Source organism: Salvelinus sp. IW2-2015, unplaced genomic scaffold (genome assembly GCF_002910315.2).
Source record: "Salvelinus sp. IW2-2015 unplaced genomic scaffold, ASM291031v2 Un_scaffold467, whole genome shotgun sequence".
In the NCBI taxonomy this organism is placed as follows: domain Eukaryota; kingdom Metazoa; phylum Chordata; class Actinopteri; order Salmoniformes; family Salmonidae; genus Salvelinus; species Salvelinus sp. IW2-2015.
Genome location: NW_019942558.1, coordinates 687,186 through 704,325, shown reverse-complemented (window position 1 = coordinate 704,325; position 17,140 = coordinate 687,186). Strand labels below are relative to the sequence as shown.

At 44.2% G+C, this 17,140-nt stretch overlaps 1 protein-coding gene across 4 annotated transcripts in view; it reads left to right on the top strand.

The window, feature by feature from the left end:
• LOC112068369 (ankyrin repeat and SOCS box protein 2) overlaps nucleotides 1-12,549 on the top strand; it is a 37,603-nt gene extending 25,054 nt beyond the window's left edge. For all 4 annotated transcript variants that reach the window (XM_024135511.1, XM_024135513.1, XM_024135512.1 and 1 more), the window contains exons 9-10: nucleotides 7,008-7,161; nucleotides 11,046-12,549. In XM_024135511.1, the coding sequence (XP_023991279.1) occupies nucleotides 7,008-7,161; nucleotides 11,046-11,173 (282 nt within the window). In that variant the 3' untranslated portion in view covers nucleotides 11,174-12,549. The remainder of the gene's footprint in view (nucleotides 1-7,007; nucleotides 7,162-11,045) is intronic.
• Nucleotides 12,550-17,140: the final 4,591 nt, after the last annotated feature.

Genomic DNA, 17,140 nt, shown 5'->3' with positions numbered 1-17,140 from the left:
CTGAAAACCTAACAAATATATTCCAATATGATCAGATAAATAAAGCAATATTTTCTTATGGCTCTGTCAGTAATCTTTAATTTTCAACAGACACAAAAGACAAATTTCCTTTATATAAAAATCCCCATAACATGAACATTAAATGAAAGAAACCGGTATTCAAGGCACCAAAAATCTATTAATCAAAAACAACACTTTGTTTAAGGAGAAGTAACATGCAGTGAAAACAAATATTAAACTTTAACTTTTAAACTTGAACTGAGTAAAAACTCTAAATATGTGATTGCACAGTAATGTTCACTTGTTTGAGGTTGAGGGTGATACTTGGTGGTGTCCCATCTTTTCCACAAGTTCATCAATGTTCGGGGTAAGGCTCTGAGCTGAGGAAATCCTCAGAATTGAGTGGAGGTGTTCAGCAGTAAGTCGACTTCTGTGTGATGTTTTGTTCAGGTTCATCAAAGAAAACAGTTGTTCACACAGGTATGTGCTGCCAAACATAGACAACGTTTGAGCAGCCTGGATGCGCAGCGCTGGGCATTAGTGTCGGGGTAGGGAAACGGAGCGGAACTCCGCAGTCCCCCACTGCACGCAATATTTTGCCTCAGTGATCATTGCATTGGAGGTCAATCAACTCCATTGTGGGAGGTTTGGTGGTGAGCTTTCCACGTCAACAGCAAATGGGTTACCGAGCAGTTCCAACCTGCTTTTTTGTGCTTCAAAGTCAGGCAAATCGGCGTCGAAGTCAGGGCAAGCATACCTATTTTATCAGCCAACTGTGCGCTCGGAACGCACTGGTAGAGAGCTTCTCTTTCATGGTCTGGCGCTGGGAAAGTGGCTCAAATTTTCTTTCCGCATCTGCGTCTCCCACAGAGTCAGTTTGGTTTTAAATGCCTTCACTGTACTGTACATATCAGAGATGACATGATCCCGACCCTGCAGCTGCAAGTTCATTGCATTCAGATGACTCGTATGTCACACAGAAAAAGCCATTTCACACAGAACATTTCGTCTCGGAGTTGTGTTGTGTCTTTCCCTTTGCTGTCCAAGAACAGACAAATCCTCACGAAGCTCGAAACATCTTTGAAGCACCTTTCCCTGGCTTAGCCATCGCACCTCTGTGTGAAAGGCAAATCACCATGCTCCGTTTCTAACTCCGTCAGAAATGCCTTGAACTGGCGGTGATTCAAACCTTTGGCTCTGATAAAGTTAACTGTGGCGTGATGATGCTCATTACTGCTCCTTTTCAAGGCTTTACCGCACAACGCTTCCTGGTGTATGATACAATGATAAGCTGTCAGCTCACCTGTCGCGTTTTCTCTTGCATCTTTTCCCGTATCTTCGCCACCAGTCGCTCCTGTGTCCACACATCGCAGTGCTCCGTCGGTTGTCAAACCACGAGTTTTTCCCAGAGCAGCTCCATCCATTTACACATCTTGACACCTCTTCATACAAATCATGCCCGTAGTTGTGCCATGCATAGGACGTAAGCCAAAACTCCTCTGTCACGCTTAGGCTGGAGTCCACTCCGCGGATGAAAATTGGACAACTGGGCAATGTCAGAAATGTGCGGTGCTCTCATCCACAGCCAGAGGAATATGCAATGAAATCTTTTCCCTTTTTCACAGCTGCTCTTTTAGATTGATGGATCAACTGGTCTACTCTCTCGGCAATGGTGTTTCTGCTCAGACTCACATTTAAAAAGAGTTGCCTTTTTTCTGGCAGAACTTGGTAACAACTTTAATCATGCAGTTTTTGATGAATCCCCCTCCGTAAATGGCCGGGCTGATTTAGCGATCTCTTCTGCCAAAAATAAACTGGCCTTGACAGCAGCCTGGCCTTGTGATTTGGCTTTTTTGAACAGAGCCTGTCGAGATTTGAGGCCTCGTTTTAATTCCTCTGCCTTTTGTAGCCTTTGTTCCATGTCCATATTCTTGTTTTTTGTCCGCGGTGTTTTCGTTTCATATATGTCCGTCTCAGATTATACTCTTCAGTACCGCCACACTTTCTCCACACAGAAGACACACAGGTTTCCAGCTACCTCCGTGACATATACTCCGACTCCCACCATTGTTTTGAAACCCCCGGTTCTCAGTGTCCACCTTCCGTTTTGCCATTTTTGATGGGTATCTGAAAGTTAATTTTACTGTGATGCTGACGACTGCTGTGCCAATAAATATTGAAATGAAGCAGCCTACTGCTCGGTGCGTCACCGTTGCATTGTGGGAAATGTAGTATTGGTGCGTGTAAAAGATCTGCGGGCTGCCGGCTTGCTGCGGTCTGCGGGCCGGTTCTAATAATAAATCAAGATCATCCCAGGGGCCGTAAAAAACCTTCTCGCGGGCCGGATGTGGCCCGCGGGCCTTGACTCTGACATATGTGCTTTTGACGAAGCTTTTGTCTGGTTGAAATATTATTGATTATTTATAACAAAAACAACTGGAGGATTGATTTTAATCATCGTTTGGCATGTTTCTACTAACTTTTATTGTACTTAAAAAATACCTTTCGTCTGGACTTAGCAGACCTTAAGCATTCGGATTACTGAACAAAACGCGCAAACAAAAAGGAGGTTTTTGGTCATAAAGAGGGACATTATCGAACAAAACTAACATTTATTGTCTAACATGGAGACCTGGGAGTGCCACCAGATGAAGATCATCAAAGGTAAGAGATTCATTTTAATGCTATTTCTGACATTTGTGACACTCTCTTTGGCTGGAAAATGGCTGTATGGGTTTCTGTGGCTAGGTGCTGACCTAACATAATCGCAAAGTGTGCTTTCTCCGTAAAGCCTTTTTGAAATCTGACACAGCGGTTGCATTAAGGAGAAGTTTATCTTTATTGGTATGTTTAACACTTGTATCGTTTATCAATTTTTATGATGAGTATTTCTGTAATTTGATGTGGCTCTCTACACTTTCACCGGATGTTTGTTTGAGACAATGCATTTCTGACCATAACGCGCCAATGTAAACTGAGATTTTTGGATATAAATATGAACTTTATCGAACAAAACATACATGTATTGTGTAACATGAAGTCCTATGAGTGTCATCTGTTGACGATCATCAAAGGTTAGTGATGAATTTAATCGCTATTTCTGACTTGTGAGCCCTCTCCTTGGCTGGAAAATGGCTGTATGGACTAGGTGCTGACCTAACATAATCGCATGGTGTGCTTTCGCAGTAAAGCCTTTTTGAAATCGGACACTGTGGTTGGATTTACAAGAAGTTTATCTTTAAAATGGTGGATAATACTTGTATGTTTGAGGAATTGTAATTTTGGGATTTTTGTTTTGAATTTGGCGCCCTGCAATTTCACTGGCTGTTGTCGAGGTGGGATGCTAGTGTAACAGTATAACTTTACGGCGTCCCCTCGCCCCGACACGGGCGCGAACCAGGGACCCTCTGCACACATCAACAACTGACACCCACGAAGCATCGTTACCCATCGCTCCACAAAAGCCGCGGCCCTTGCAGAGCAAGGGGCAACACTACTTCTAGGTTTCAGAGCAAGTGACGTAACTGATTGAAACGCTACTAGCGCGTACCCACTAACTAGCTAGCCATTTCACATCCGTTACACTCACCCCCCTTTCAACCTCCTCCTTTTCCGCAGCAACCAGTGATCCGGGTCAACAGCATCAATGTAACAGTATAACTTTAGACCGTCCCCTCGCCCCGACACGGGCGCGAACCAGGAACCTTCTGCACACATCAACAACAGTCACCCTCGAAGCGTCGTTACCCATCGCTCCACAAAAGCCGCGGCCCTTGCAGAGCAAGGGGCAACACTACTTCTAGGTTTCAGAGCAAGTGACGTAACTGATTGAACCGCTACTAGCGCATACCCGCTAACTAGCTAGCCATTTCACATCCGTTACACTAGCGTCCCACTTGTACCAGAAAGGTTAAAGTGTCCAGTGATTCTATGTATGCAGGGTTGAGTAGTTGGGTAGTACCCAGCTAGTGATGGTTATTTAACAGCCTGATGGCCTTGAGATAGAAACTTTCAGTCTCTCGGTCCCAGCTTTGATGCACATGTACTGACCTCACCTTCTGGATGACAGTGGGGTGAACAGGTCTTGGCTCAGATGGTTGATATCCTTTTGATCTTTTTGGCCTTCCTGTGACATCGGTTATTTGTAGGTGTACTGGAGGGCAGGCAGTGTGATGCATTGGACAGACCGTACCACCCTCTGGAGAGCCCTGCGGTTGCGGGTGGTGCAGTTGCTGTCCCAGGCGGTGATACAGCCCGACAGGATGCTCTCAATTATTCATCTGTAAAAGTTTCTGAGGGTCTTATGGGCCAATCCGAATTTCTTCAGCCTCCTGAGTTTGAAGAGGCGCTGTTGCGCCTTCTTCACCACACTCTCTGTGTGGGTGGACCATTTCAGATTATCATTGAAGTGTAGGCCGAGAAACAAAGCTTTCCACGTTCTCCACTGCTGTCCCGTCGATGTGGATAGGGGCGTGCTCCACGTGCTGTTTCCTGAAGTGCCCCATCAGCTCCTTAGTTTTGACATTGAGTGAGGTTATTTTCCTGGCCCCACTGTGCCAGCCTACACGGAGGTGGTGAGGGCCCTGTCTCGTCATTGTTGGTAATCAGGCCTACTACTGTTGTGTCATCTGCAAACTTGATGTTTGAGTTGGAGGTGTGCGTGGCCACGCAGTCGTGGGGGCTGAACAAGCAGCCATGTATTGTGTTGAGGATCAGCGAAGTTGAGGTGTTGTTTCCTACCTTCACCACCTGGGGGCGGCCACTCAGGAAGTCCAGGACCCAGTTGCACAGGGTGGGGTTCAGACCCAGGGTCCCAAGCTTAATGATGAGTTTGGAGGTCACTATGGTGTTGAAGGCTGAGCTATAGTCAATGAAGAGCATTCTGACATAGGTATTCCTCTTGTCCAGATGGGACAGTGCAGTGTGATGGCGATTGCATCGCCTGTGGATCTATTGCGGTGGTAAGCAAATTGAAGTTGGTCTATTGGGGTAAGGTAGAGGTGACATGATCCTTAACTAGCCTCTCAAAGCACTTCATGATGACAAGTGAGTGCTACGGGGCGATCGTTATTTAATTCAGATACCTTTTTCTGTACCCAAGGAGAGCAATGGTGGATATTTTGAAGCAAGTGGGGACAGGAGACTGGGATAGGGAGAGATTGAATATGTCCATTAACCCTCCAGCCAGCAGGTCTGCACATGCTCTGAGGACACGGCTTGGGATGTCATCTGGGCCGGCCGCCTTGCGAGGGTTAACACGCTTAAATGTCTTACTCACATCGGCCACGGAGAACTAGAGCCCACAGTCCTTGGGAGCGGGCCACGTCGGTGGCACTGTTATCCTCAAAGCGAGCAAAGAAGGTGTTTAGCTTGTCTGGGAGCAAGATGTTGGTGTCTGTGACGTGGCTGGTTTTCCCTTTGTAATCCGTGATTCTGTAGACCCTGGCACATATGTCTCGTGCCTGATCTGTTGAATTGTGACTCCATTTTGTCTCTATACTGTCGTTTTTGTCAGAATAACTACACTATTTGTATTCGGCCATATTCCCAGTCACTTGACCATGGTTTAATGCGGTGGTTCGCACTTTCAGTTTTGCTTGATTATCCATGGTTTCTGGTTTGGGTAAGTTTTAATAGTCACTGTGGGAACAACATCCCCTATACACTTCCTGGTGAACTCAGTCACCGTGTCGTGCAATGTTATTTTCAGAGGCTACCCGGAACATATCCCAGTCTGCGTGGTCAAAACAATCGTTGATTCCGATTGGTCAGACCAGCATTGAATAGTCCTTAGCACTGGTACTTCCTGTTTTAAGTTTCTGCCTATAGGAAGGGAGGACCAACATGGAGTCGTGATCTGATTTTCCGAAGGGAGGGCAGGGGAGGAACATGTAGGCATCTTGAAAAGGCGGGTAGCAGTGATCTAGTGTTTTCCCTTAGCGAATACTACAGTCAATGATAGAACCTCGGTAGCGTTTTCCTCAAATTTACTTTGAAAAAATCCCCAGCTACAATAAATGTTCATCAGGATATGTGGTTTCCAGTTTGCATAAAGTCCAGTGTAGTTCCTTGAGGGCCGTTGTGGTATCCGCTTGAGGGGGAATATACACGGCTGTAACGATAACTGAAGAGAATTCTCTTGGGAGGTAATACGGCCGTCATTTGATTCGGAGGTATTCTAGATTGGGTGAACAAAGGACTTGAGTTTCTGTATGTTATCCATGAGTAGGTAATCATGAAGCATACACCCCCGCCTTTCTTCTTCCCTGAGTTATTTCTTCCTGTCTGCACCATGAACTGGGTACCCAGCTGGCCGACTGGATGGAGACAGTATATCCCCAGAGAGCCATGATTCCGTGAAACAGTGTGTTACAGTCCCTGATGTCTCTCTGGAAGGAGATCCTCGCCCTGAGCTCGTCTACTTTATTGTCCAGAGACTGAACATTAGCGAGTGATTTACTCGGAAGCAATGGAGGGTGTGCCAGCCTCCTGAGTCGGACTAGAAGTCCATACCGAATACCTCTTCTCCAACAGCGGTGACTTCGAGCAGCCTCTGGGATACGTTTAATTGCCTTGGGGGTACGAACAAAGCATCCAATTCAGTAAAATCATATTCCCGGTTGCAATTCTGGTGAGTTACCGCCGCTTTTATATGCAAAAGTTGTTTCCGGCTGTATGTAATAACACAAAAAACGTTCTGGGTTAATAATGTAAGAAATAACACACAAAACTGCAAAATTGCTTAGGAGCTAGAAGCAGAACTACCATGTCTGTCTGCGCCATCTTACTTTCTATACAGGAACCGAGTGCCACTTTTTTTCTTTATTTTCTTGTTGAAATGTCCTTTGGTAAGGAATGTGTTTTTGGATTTACTATGTAACAATGTTTACCTGCACTGTAATCACCAATGTAACTGTCATGATGTTATGTTAGCACATAGGTATTTAGGACACTTCTTACACTTCTTGTAAAGTGAGGACTATTGCTTTTTGTGTTTCCATCATTAGTTTTGTGAGATAATCTCTACTCGGGCAATAAGCCGCTGGGCAGGACCCATCATAGACGTACTCCTGGATTACGTTGGCCAGGTGAAACTCTGCTCCAGACTTACTGAACACCTAGATAGCTTCAAGAACTGGGAAGTCATCAAGGAGAAAGCAAGTGAGTGTCCCCGGCTTCCAAACAGACGCACATATACATACTGTAGATACTCACCTACACATATTACACAACAGAAGGTAGCATTTGGTGTAGGGGTACAGTATGCGCGGTTGATAACTAGGGTTCAATACCAGCATGTTACAGTGGTGCCGTGACCTGAATCCCAGAGCTAATCTCTAGCCAGCAGCTGCTGGCAGGCGTGTATTTTGCATGGGGGGGGGGTCATTTTCCCACCGTAAAGTTCCAGGCATCTATTTTATAATTGATTCCCCTCCACCGATTTATGCTTTTGGTTGGGCCCCATCCTCAGAGGCAATGGTTTGTGAAGGGAAAAAAGTTGAGCAAGGCTTGTAAGGAGAGAAGAGAAATGCTCCTCTCTTTCTCGATCTCTTCTTTTTTTTCTTTTTTTTGAGGGTGGATCAGCTTTAATATTACGGGTAGATTGTTGCTTCCATCAATGCAATTGTCTGCATCATTTCCAGTCCGCCATATATTTTGGGGATATATGTATTGTACATAGACATTTTTAGAATATACATTCCTTTATTATTCCCCGCAAACCCTTCCCCAATTGGAGTAAACTAATAAACAATAACGCCTAGGCTTCTACTTCCGGATTATACATACTATACACATTTTACAGACACAATCTATTTTACAATAGTTATATTTTGTATGTTTTTAGTCCTGGCCTTCCTCTATTTCTGCTGTCCATCCAGTTTGATTTATGTTTGCCATATATTTTTAACTGTGCTTTTTCACAACATTTCTGAACCTATATACATTTTACAGATCCCGTATGTTTTACATTGGTTATCTTCAGCTCCATTCAACCCCTCCCATCTATATCTTAACACCATCCATATTGGATTTCTATTTGCCATATATTTTTCAACTGTGCTGTGATGCTACTGAACCTGCTAGATTGAATCCCCGAGCTGACAAGTTAAAAAAATCTGTCATTCTGCCCCTGTTCCTAGTCCGTCATTGTAAATAAGAATTAGTTCTTAACTGACTTGCCTAGTTAAATAAAATAAAAAAACGTTATATTCCCATAGTTTCTAAAGATGGTAAATTAAAGGTAACAGTTTTTGCTAAAATAATTATTAAATGATTGATTGACTATTCAAATCACCCTACACATGGACAGTACCAAAATAACAAACCCTCAAAACTGTGAGCAAACTTGGGGGAAAAAATAGTACAGTCAAATTGAACATGGTAAATTCAAAGACACGAATAAGAATTATATAGAAAATTATATTTTTTTCAAATGGAGAAAGTTTCTATTGCGAAGCAACGAAATGTGATTCATACGTGTGAGCGCAATTTTTTTTAAACAAGGGATAATTGGTAACGGTTATATTGGGATACATTTTGAGAGTTCAAAGACAACTTTGGTAGTATTGTGAACCTTAAAATATGTGGTTTCTTGTAGGTTACAGAATCCGAGAAGGGTTGCTTCTCTGAACCTCATGTAGTAGACTCAAGCAAGGCTGTTTCTCCTAGTGCAGCCTGCCCTGCCTGTCTCCCAGACTCTGACCAGCAGCCTATCCTCATTTATGTTCAGAAAACAAATTTGAAGGCCAGAATTGTGGGGGGATAGCACTAATCATGTTTATGCAACCTAATAGTGACCCTTAGAATACTTCCAGAGCCAATTATGTTCCCCCATGATGAAAGGGGGTTATGAAAAAGTTTGGGAAGCACTGATCTACCTAATGATTAGCACAAATGTAAATGGGCAACCCATGATTTGGCTTATTTGTTTTATAGTCAGTATGCTGCATCAGTTAGGCACAGCTGATAATGCTTATTGCTAAATAACACACCAGCCTGATAATATGGACCAGTATGTTCTTCGGCTCATTTCTGGAGGGGAAATTTATATTTTAGACAGTGTCAGCATTTTATTTTCACTAATTTTGGAGTACAAAATTCACCAGAACTGACTTTCTCGTGGTCGTTCAGTTGTGGTTGGGGTGCTATCGGAAGTTATTTGGACCCCTTGACTTTTTCCACATTTTGTTAGGTTACAGCCTTATTCTAAAATTGATTAAAGGAGAGGGGGGAAACGTATTCATCTACACAAAACCCTACAATGACAAAGCACAAACATGTTTCTGTTTTGCTAATTTATTAAAAATAAATAACTGTAATATCAGATTGACAGAATTATTCAAATCCTAAACTCAGTACTTTGTTGAAGCTCCATTGACAGCCTCAAGTCTTCTTGGGTATGACGCTACAAGCTTGGCACACCTGTATTTGGGGAGTTTCTCCCATTCTTCTCAGCAGATCCTCTCAAGCTCTGTTAGGTTGGTTAGGGAGCATTGCTGCACAGCTATTTTCAGGTCTCTCCAGAGAAGTTCAATCGGGTTCAAGTCCGGGCTCTGGCTGGGCCACTCAAGAACATTCAGAGACTTGTCCCGAAGCCACTCCTGCATTGTCTTGGCTGTGTTATTAGGGTCGTTGTCCTGTTGGAAGGTCAACCTTCGCCCCAGTTTGAGGTTATAGTCAAGGATCTCTCTGTACTTTTCTCCGTTTACCTTTGCCTCGATCCTGACTAGTTTGCCAGTCCTAGCCTCTGAAAAACATCCCCACAGCATGATGCTGCCACCACCATGCTTCACTGTAGGGATGTGCCAGGTTTCCTCCAGATGTGATGCTTGGCAATCAAGCCAAAGAGTTCAATCTTGGTTTCATCAAACCAGAGAATCTTGTTTGTCATGGTCTGAGAGTCTTTTAGGTGCCTTTTGGTAAACTCATAGCGGGCTGTCATGTGCCTTTTACTGGGAGTGGCTTCCGTCTGGCCACTCGACCATAAAGGATCGGTTTTGGTGGAGTGCTGCAGAGAAGGTTTTCCTTCTGGAAGGTTATCCCAGCTCCAAAGAAGAACTCTGGAGCTCTGTCAGAGTGACCATCGGATTCTTGGTCACCTCCCTGACCAAGTCCCTTCTCCCCCTGATTGCTCAGTTTGGCCCAGTTGCCAGCTCTAGGAAGAGTCTTGGTTGTTTCAAACTTCTTCCATTTAAGAACGATGGAGGCCACTGTGTACTTGGGGACCTTCAACGCTGCAGAAATAATTTGGGTAACCTTTCCCAGATCTGTGCCTCGACACAATCCTGTCTCAAAGCTCTACTGACAATTCCTTTGACCTCATGGCTTGGTTTTTGCTCTGACTTACACTGTCAACTGTAGGACCTAATATAGACAGGTGTGTGCCTTTCCAAATCATGTCCAATAAATTGAATTTACCACAGGTGGACTCCAAGTTGTAGAAACATCAAGGATGATCAATGGAAACAGGATGCACCCGAGCTCAATTTCTACTCTCATAGCAAATGGTCTGAATACTCATGTAAATAAGGTATTTTTGTTTTTAATACATTTGCAAAAATATCTCAACATGTTTTCGCTTTGTCACTATGGGATATTGTGTGTAGATTGCTAAGGAGTTTTTTTATTGAATCAATTTTAAAATAAGGCTGTAACGTAACAAAATGTGGAAAAACTCATGGGGTCTGAATACTTTCCCGAAGACCAAATTATCAGGAATGTTTTGGATGTGTTTTTCCCTACAAAATTTACCAGAAACAAACATTTCAGTTAATTTATTTATATATTAAATTTCCAGGGGGAGCATGTCCCCAGACCCCCCTGGCAGGGTGTTGACCCCCCCCCCCCCAATWTGCAACMCACAGTTACGCCCTTGGCTGCTGKGDTGRGGGGGGGGGGGGGGATGTCATGTATGCACGCGCACAATGCACTGCCCAAACGGGCACTTATTTGGAGTGACTTGTGCACATGTTATATGTATATACTCTCTATACTGTATACAAACATATACAACCTCATTACCATATGTTGCCAATGTCTTCCAGCGCCACCACGTCCACTAATGCACCTGTGCAGGCTGAAGATCCGCCAGAAAGTTGGAATCCACAGACTGAGGTGCATCAACAAACTGCCCCTCCCACAACGACTGATCAAGTACCTCAACCATGAATAGTGCAACCAAGAACAGTTTGGTGAATACTAATGTGTAAAATCATAGTCAAAGTAAGAGACAACAGAGGGAATACAGCACAAAATCGCTTCACATATTCATTGTTTTTAGTGTGATATTTGAGCAATAATATAGAGTAGAGTGCGTTGAACCTAGAGTCCACAATTAAACTTTAAGACCAGACTAAGGTAGACTTACCAAAGTTGGTAAGTGTGTGTGCTTGCACTTCATGAGGGTGCCAAATGACTTCACAGAGGATGGATCCATGGATGAAGTTCTGTTGACACCACCATTCCTCTTGCCCTCTAGCATTGGAATGAACTACTACTGTACCACAACCCAATCTAGTGCATTATTCATGCAATGTACTGTCCATGTTATGATGGCTCACATTTTACAACATATAATAATCTACAATGTTGTCTCTTGGATTGTTGTTAAATTACATTATGATCATTAATTGGATTGTGAATTATCACAAACATCCATATGGTAGAGGCAGCTTTTTTAGTCTTGAAATAGGTCTATAACAAGCTATTCTGTGTCCATAACTGAACTGCAYTGGTCAGTATTAAAAACCTAGTATGTAATTGCAAAACCTGTGACGGCAATGGAAAATACATGCCAACAATGTTGATTGACAGATGAACACACAAGCACAGCCCACCTTTTCTGTAGAATTCATCACTTGATCTGTAAGACGTGTGGGAATCTGGTTCCACTTCTAGAACAGTGGTCAACTCTGTCCAAACTGAGGAACGCCACAGAAGATGACTTTGTTAGACTGAGGTGCTATCTTTAGCTCACAGCTCATTTTAACTGTGTAGTGAAAACTCAAAGGCATAGAGAAGGTGGATCTTTTGAGAAGTATTTCTTACTCTAACCTAAGAAAATATGCTATTTAATAAATATATATGCATTTTGATTTATTTTTTGTAAATCCTGCTCTGATTTTCCCCAGTGAATTTTGCAGATGGTTACAGGCTACATTGATATGACATTGCTGCTGTTTGGTGTTACTTGAGTGTAAAAAATATCTATTCAAAGTTCACATTTATATGTATGGACTGTTATGTGCAAAATCCTAATTATGCTGCACTAAAAGTAAATGTAGAGATTATCATTATTTGAATGACAAGTCATCTTTGAGCTATAATCCATCTACGATGATGCTGCAATTAGCCCTACTCTATCTTCATACACCAAATGATTGTTGTTTGCACTGCACCTGTTTCCCATTTTCCTAAAATGAAAATTCCACCACTTTTCAGCCTCATATTTAGCACAGGTTCTACATTCTGAAGATTAACCCTTGCGTGGGTTAACGTTTTCAATGTTTACTAAAAGAAAAATTATACAATTAATACTTTTTCAACTCATTGGCTTTGGCTCATTTTCTGTGAAGAACACATTTTCATTGAGTGCACACTGCATCCCCCTACACATTTAAATTACATATGTGGTGTTCGGGTCCACTGGACTGGGTAATAAAAGTGTGCGTGTAGGTGGAAACAAGTAAAAATTTTACAAAAAGGTTTGCTATGTGCCTTCACTCTCCTTCCTCCTCCCTGCTGTTTCAACATAGCACCAAGAACCTGTCTGTCTCTGCCGGTCTCCCGCTTTTCTCGCACTCTTTACCCTTTGTAGTGTGTGAAACTACACAATGTCTTGCGGGAACCTGCACGATGTTATTACAATACATTATTTCGATACATTGTAAAAATGTATTTTCCCACACTATCCCAGCCAGGTACAAATTGGGGGAGGGACACACAAAAAAATTGCGTTGCATGTGTGGCTCAGAGGGCCTTACAAATCTTTTTTGCAAAGAGAGAAGCTAGTGTGGAAGGAGCGTTTTCCACTTTGTGTCACGTTCGTCGTATGGAGTGTGCAGACACAGGCAACTTACACAGACAATAACCCACGAAATACCTAACGGAATATGTCTGCCTAAATATGGTTCCCAATCAGAGACAACAATAAACAGCTGCCTCTGATTGAGAACCAATCTAGGCAACCATAGACATACAAACACCTAGACAAGTGAAACACCCCATAAACATACTAAACCCCTAGACAAGACAAAACACATACATCCCCCATGTCACACCCTGACCTAACCAAAATAATAAAGAAAACACAGATAACTAAGGTCAGGGCGTGGACCCCCCCCAAAGGTGCGGACTCCGGCCGCAAAACCTGACACAGAAGGGGAGGGTCCGGGTGGGCCTTCTTACGGCGGCGGCTCGGGTGCGGGGACCCTTGCAGCGAGTCCCTGACTGAAGACCATCGTAGAGGGCGCCACTGGACGGAGGGGCTGCTCCGGACTGAGTGGTAGCTCCGGACTGAGGGGCAGCTCCGGACTGAGGGGCAGCTCCGGACTGAGGGGTAACTCAGGACTGAGGGGCAGCTCCGGACTGAGGGGCAGCTCCGGACTGGCGGGCGGCTCTGGCAGCTCCTGACTGGCGGGCCGCTCTGGAAGCTCCTGACTGGCGGGCGGCTCTGGCAGCCTCTGACTGGCGGGCGGCTCTAGTGGCTCAGGACAGACAGGCGGCTCTGACGGCTCAGGGACAGACAGGCGCTTCTGACGGCTGACAGACAGACAGGCGGCTCAGGCTGTGCTGGACAGACGGGCGGCTCAGGCTGCGCTGGACAGACGGGCGGCTCAGGCGGCGCTGGACAGACGGGCGGCTTCAGACGGCGCTGACAACGGAAACAGCTCAGGCGGCGCTGGACAGACGGGCAGCTCAGGCGGCGCTGGACAGATGGGCAGCTCAGGCAGCGCTGTACAGACGGGAGCAGGAACAGGGCATACTGGATCCTGGAGGCGCACAGTAGGCCTGGTGCGTGGTGCCGGAACTGGTGGTACCGGGCTGGGAACACGCACCTCAAGGCTAGTGCGGGGAGCAGGAACAGGGCATACTGGACCCTGGAGGCGCACAGTAGGCCTGGTGCGTGGTGCCGGAACTGGTGGTACCGGGCTGGGGACACGCACCTCAAGGCGAGTGCGAGGAGCAGGGACAGGGAGTACTGGACCCTGGAGACGCACTGGATGCCTGGTGCGTGGTACCGGCACTGGTGGTACTGGGCTGAGGACACACACCTCAGGGCGAGTGCGGGGAGGAGAAACAGGGCGTACAGGGCTCTGGAGACGCACAGGAAGCCTGGTGCGTGGTGTTGGCACTGGTGGTACTGGGCTGGGGACACGTACCTCAAGGCGAGTGCGGGGTGCTGGAACTGGAGGCCTGGTTCGTGGCGCCGACACCGGAGGCCTGGTGCGAGGGGCTGCCACAGGAGAGCTGGTGCGTGGGGCTGCCACAGGAGAGCTAGTACGTGGGGCTGCCACAGGAGGTGCAGGACTAGGGAGGCGCACAGAGGCCTGGTGCGTGGGACTGGCACTGTCATTACCAGACGGTTAGCACGCACCTCAGGACGAGTATGGAGAGCTGACTCAGGTAACATCAAATCCCGGACACGCTCCGTGAGACAACAATAAACAGCTGCCTCTAATTGAGAACCAATCTAGGCAACCATAGACATACAAACACCTAGAAAAGTTAACACCCCATAAACATACAAAAGTGTGCTCAAACACACATGCATGTGGGGGTCTGGGAGAGGAAGTGTTTCCATCTGATGAATGGGCGTGTGCCTGAATTCAATTTTATACACTAATTGTAGTCTCACCCATTCATTTCTAATGACCGGTCATTTTTGACAGGGAACACCACAGGTGTACAAAAGTTAAATAAAACACCCAAAATGTTATGAAAATCATCAAAATGATTTTGTGTGTTCAAATGCCCTGTGTGGACAAAGTCATGGAACCTTATGGCAATCACTAATACAGTCTAATCATTTATCCGTGGAGCTAAAATCTTCTGGTGAGACAGAAATGTAAAGTTGTGCATTGTCCACGTAGCAGTGAAAATCAATGCTGTGCTTTCTAATAACGCTGCCAAGGGGTGAGATATATCAACTGAACAGTACTGGACCCAAAATCAAAGCTTGTGGAAAGCCACACGTGATATGTATTTTTGCTGAGTTATGTTCACCAAGGGTGACAAAAAACTCTTGACTGGTTAAATAGGTCATAAACCAATTTAGAACTGGACCAGAGGCCAACCCACCTCTCCAGTCTGGCCAGAAGAACATCATGGTCAACAGTTTCAAATGAAGCACTTAAATCTAAGAGTACAAGGACAGAGAGCTGTTTGGCATTTGTGTTGGCTCTAGGATCATTTATCACTTTAACTAAGGCTGTCTCTGTGCTGTGGTGGGCACGAAAACCAGATTGGATTTTTTTTTTAATACATCAATGATCGAGAAAAGCGCTCTCAAAGTATTCTGGTTAATAGTGATCAAGTTAGAAAAAATGTGCCCGTCTGACATTTCTAATTTTCATGTTATATGTGCCAAGTTGCTCTCTCAGAATATATTAATGGACCTGCAACTACAGAGGCCAGCCAACTTTTTCCACTTCCACTCTGCCTTTCTGAAATGTCTCTTTGATTATTTTCCTCACTCATCTAAGGGGCTTTCCTCACTCATCCAATGGCCTTGAAGTCAGTCTCTTTGTCAACATGAATATTAAAATTGCCCAACACAATGATTTTATCATAGTTCTCAAGGACAATAGACAATAGTTCAGATACATCTGTAAAGAAAGTGGGGCAGTGCTTTTGTGGCCTATACAGGGTTATGGCCAGCACTGGTGACTGATGTTTAAAAAGTACATCATGATGCTGAGAGCATTAGTTAAAATAGAGGCTGGCCACCCACCCTTATTCCCTTTTCTGATAGAGTATGAAAAGCTGTAGTCCGGGGGAGGCTTCAATAAGAGCGTGACTACTGTCTGATGACAGCCATGTTTCAGTGAGAAACATGCAATCAACTTTGCACTCAATAATGAGGTCATTCACAAGAAAGGTTTTACTTATGATTGCTCTAACATTTAAAAGCGCCAAATTCAATGAGTGTGGGCCACTCTGCCCTCGGGGCATCAAATAAATAATCGTAATATTAAACATTTATGAACATACAAGTATCTTATATTATTTAAAAGCTTAAATTCTTGTTAATCTAACTGCATTGTCCGATTTACAACAGGCTTTACAGCGAAAGCATACCATGCGATTGTTTGAGGACGGCGCCCCACATCAACATATTTTTCAACCAGCACAGGCTTCATAAAATCACAAATGGCGACTAAATAAATCCATTACTTTTGAAAATCTTCCTCTGTTTGCAATCCCAAGGGTCCCAACTACAACATGAATGGTTGTTTTGTTAGATAAAATCCTTCTTTATATCCCAAAAATTCTGTTTAGTTGGCACCATCGATTTCAGTAATCCATTCGTTCAACATGCAGACAAAAGGAGTCCAAAAAGCTACCGCTAAACTTCATTCAGACATGTCAAACTACGTTTCTATTTAATCCTCAGGTATCCTAAAATGTAAATAAACTATCATATTTCATACAGAAAGAAGTATGTTCAATAGAAATTAAAATAAGTAAGCGTGCGTCCTCTTCAGCGCACGCCAACAGACTGATTTTGAACTGGGAGTCTTTGTACAAAAACTCTCAATTCTTGCTTGTTTTTAAAGAAACAAGTCTGAGACAATGAACACTGTTGACATCTAGTGGAATCCATAGGAAATGCAATCTGGGAGCTGGAATTACATAGAACCCATAGCTTTCCATTATAAGAGCCTGGAAGCTCAAATTTGTAAAATTCTGGTTGGTTTTTCTTTGGATTTTTGCCTGCCGTATCAATTGTGTTATAGTAGTCTCATACATTATTTTAATATTTCTACAAACTGCAAAGTGTTTTTTATCCAATGCTACGAATTGTATGCATATTCTGGCTTCCGGGCCTGAGTAACAGGCAGTTTACTTTGGGCACATCAGTCAGTCGGAAATTCAGGAAAATAGACCCTATCCCTAATTAACAAATTATACATTTTAC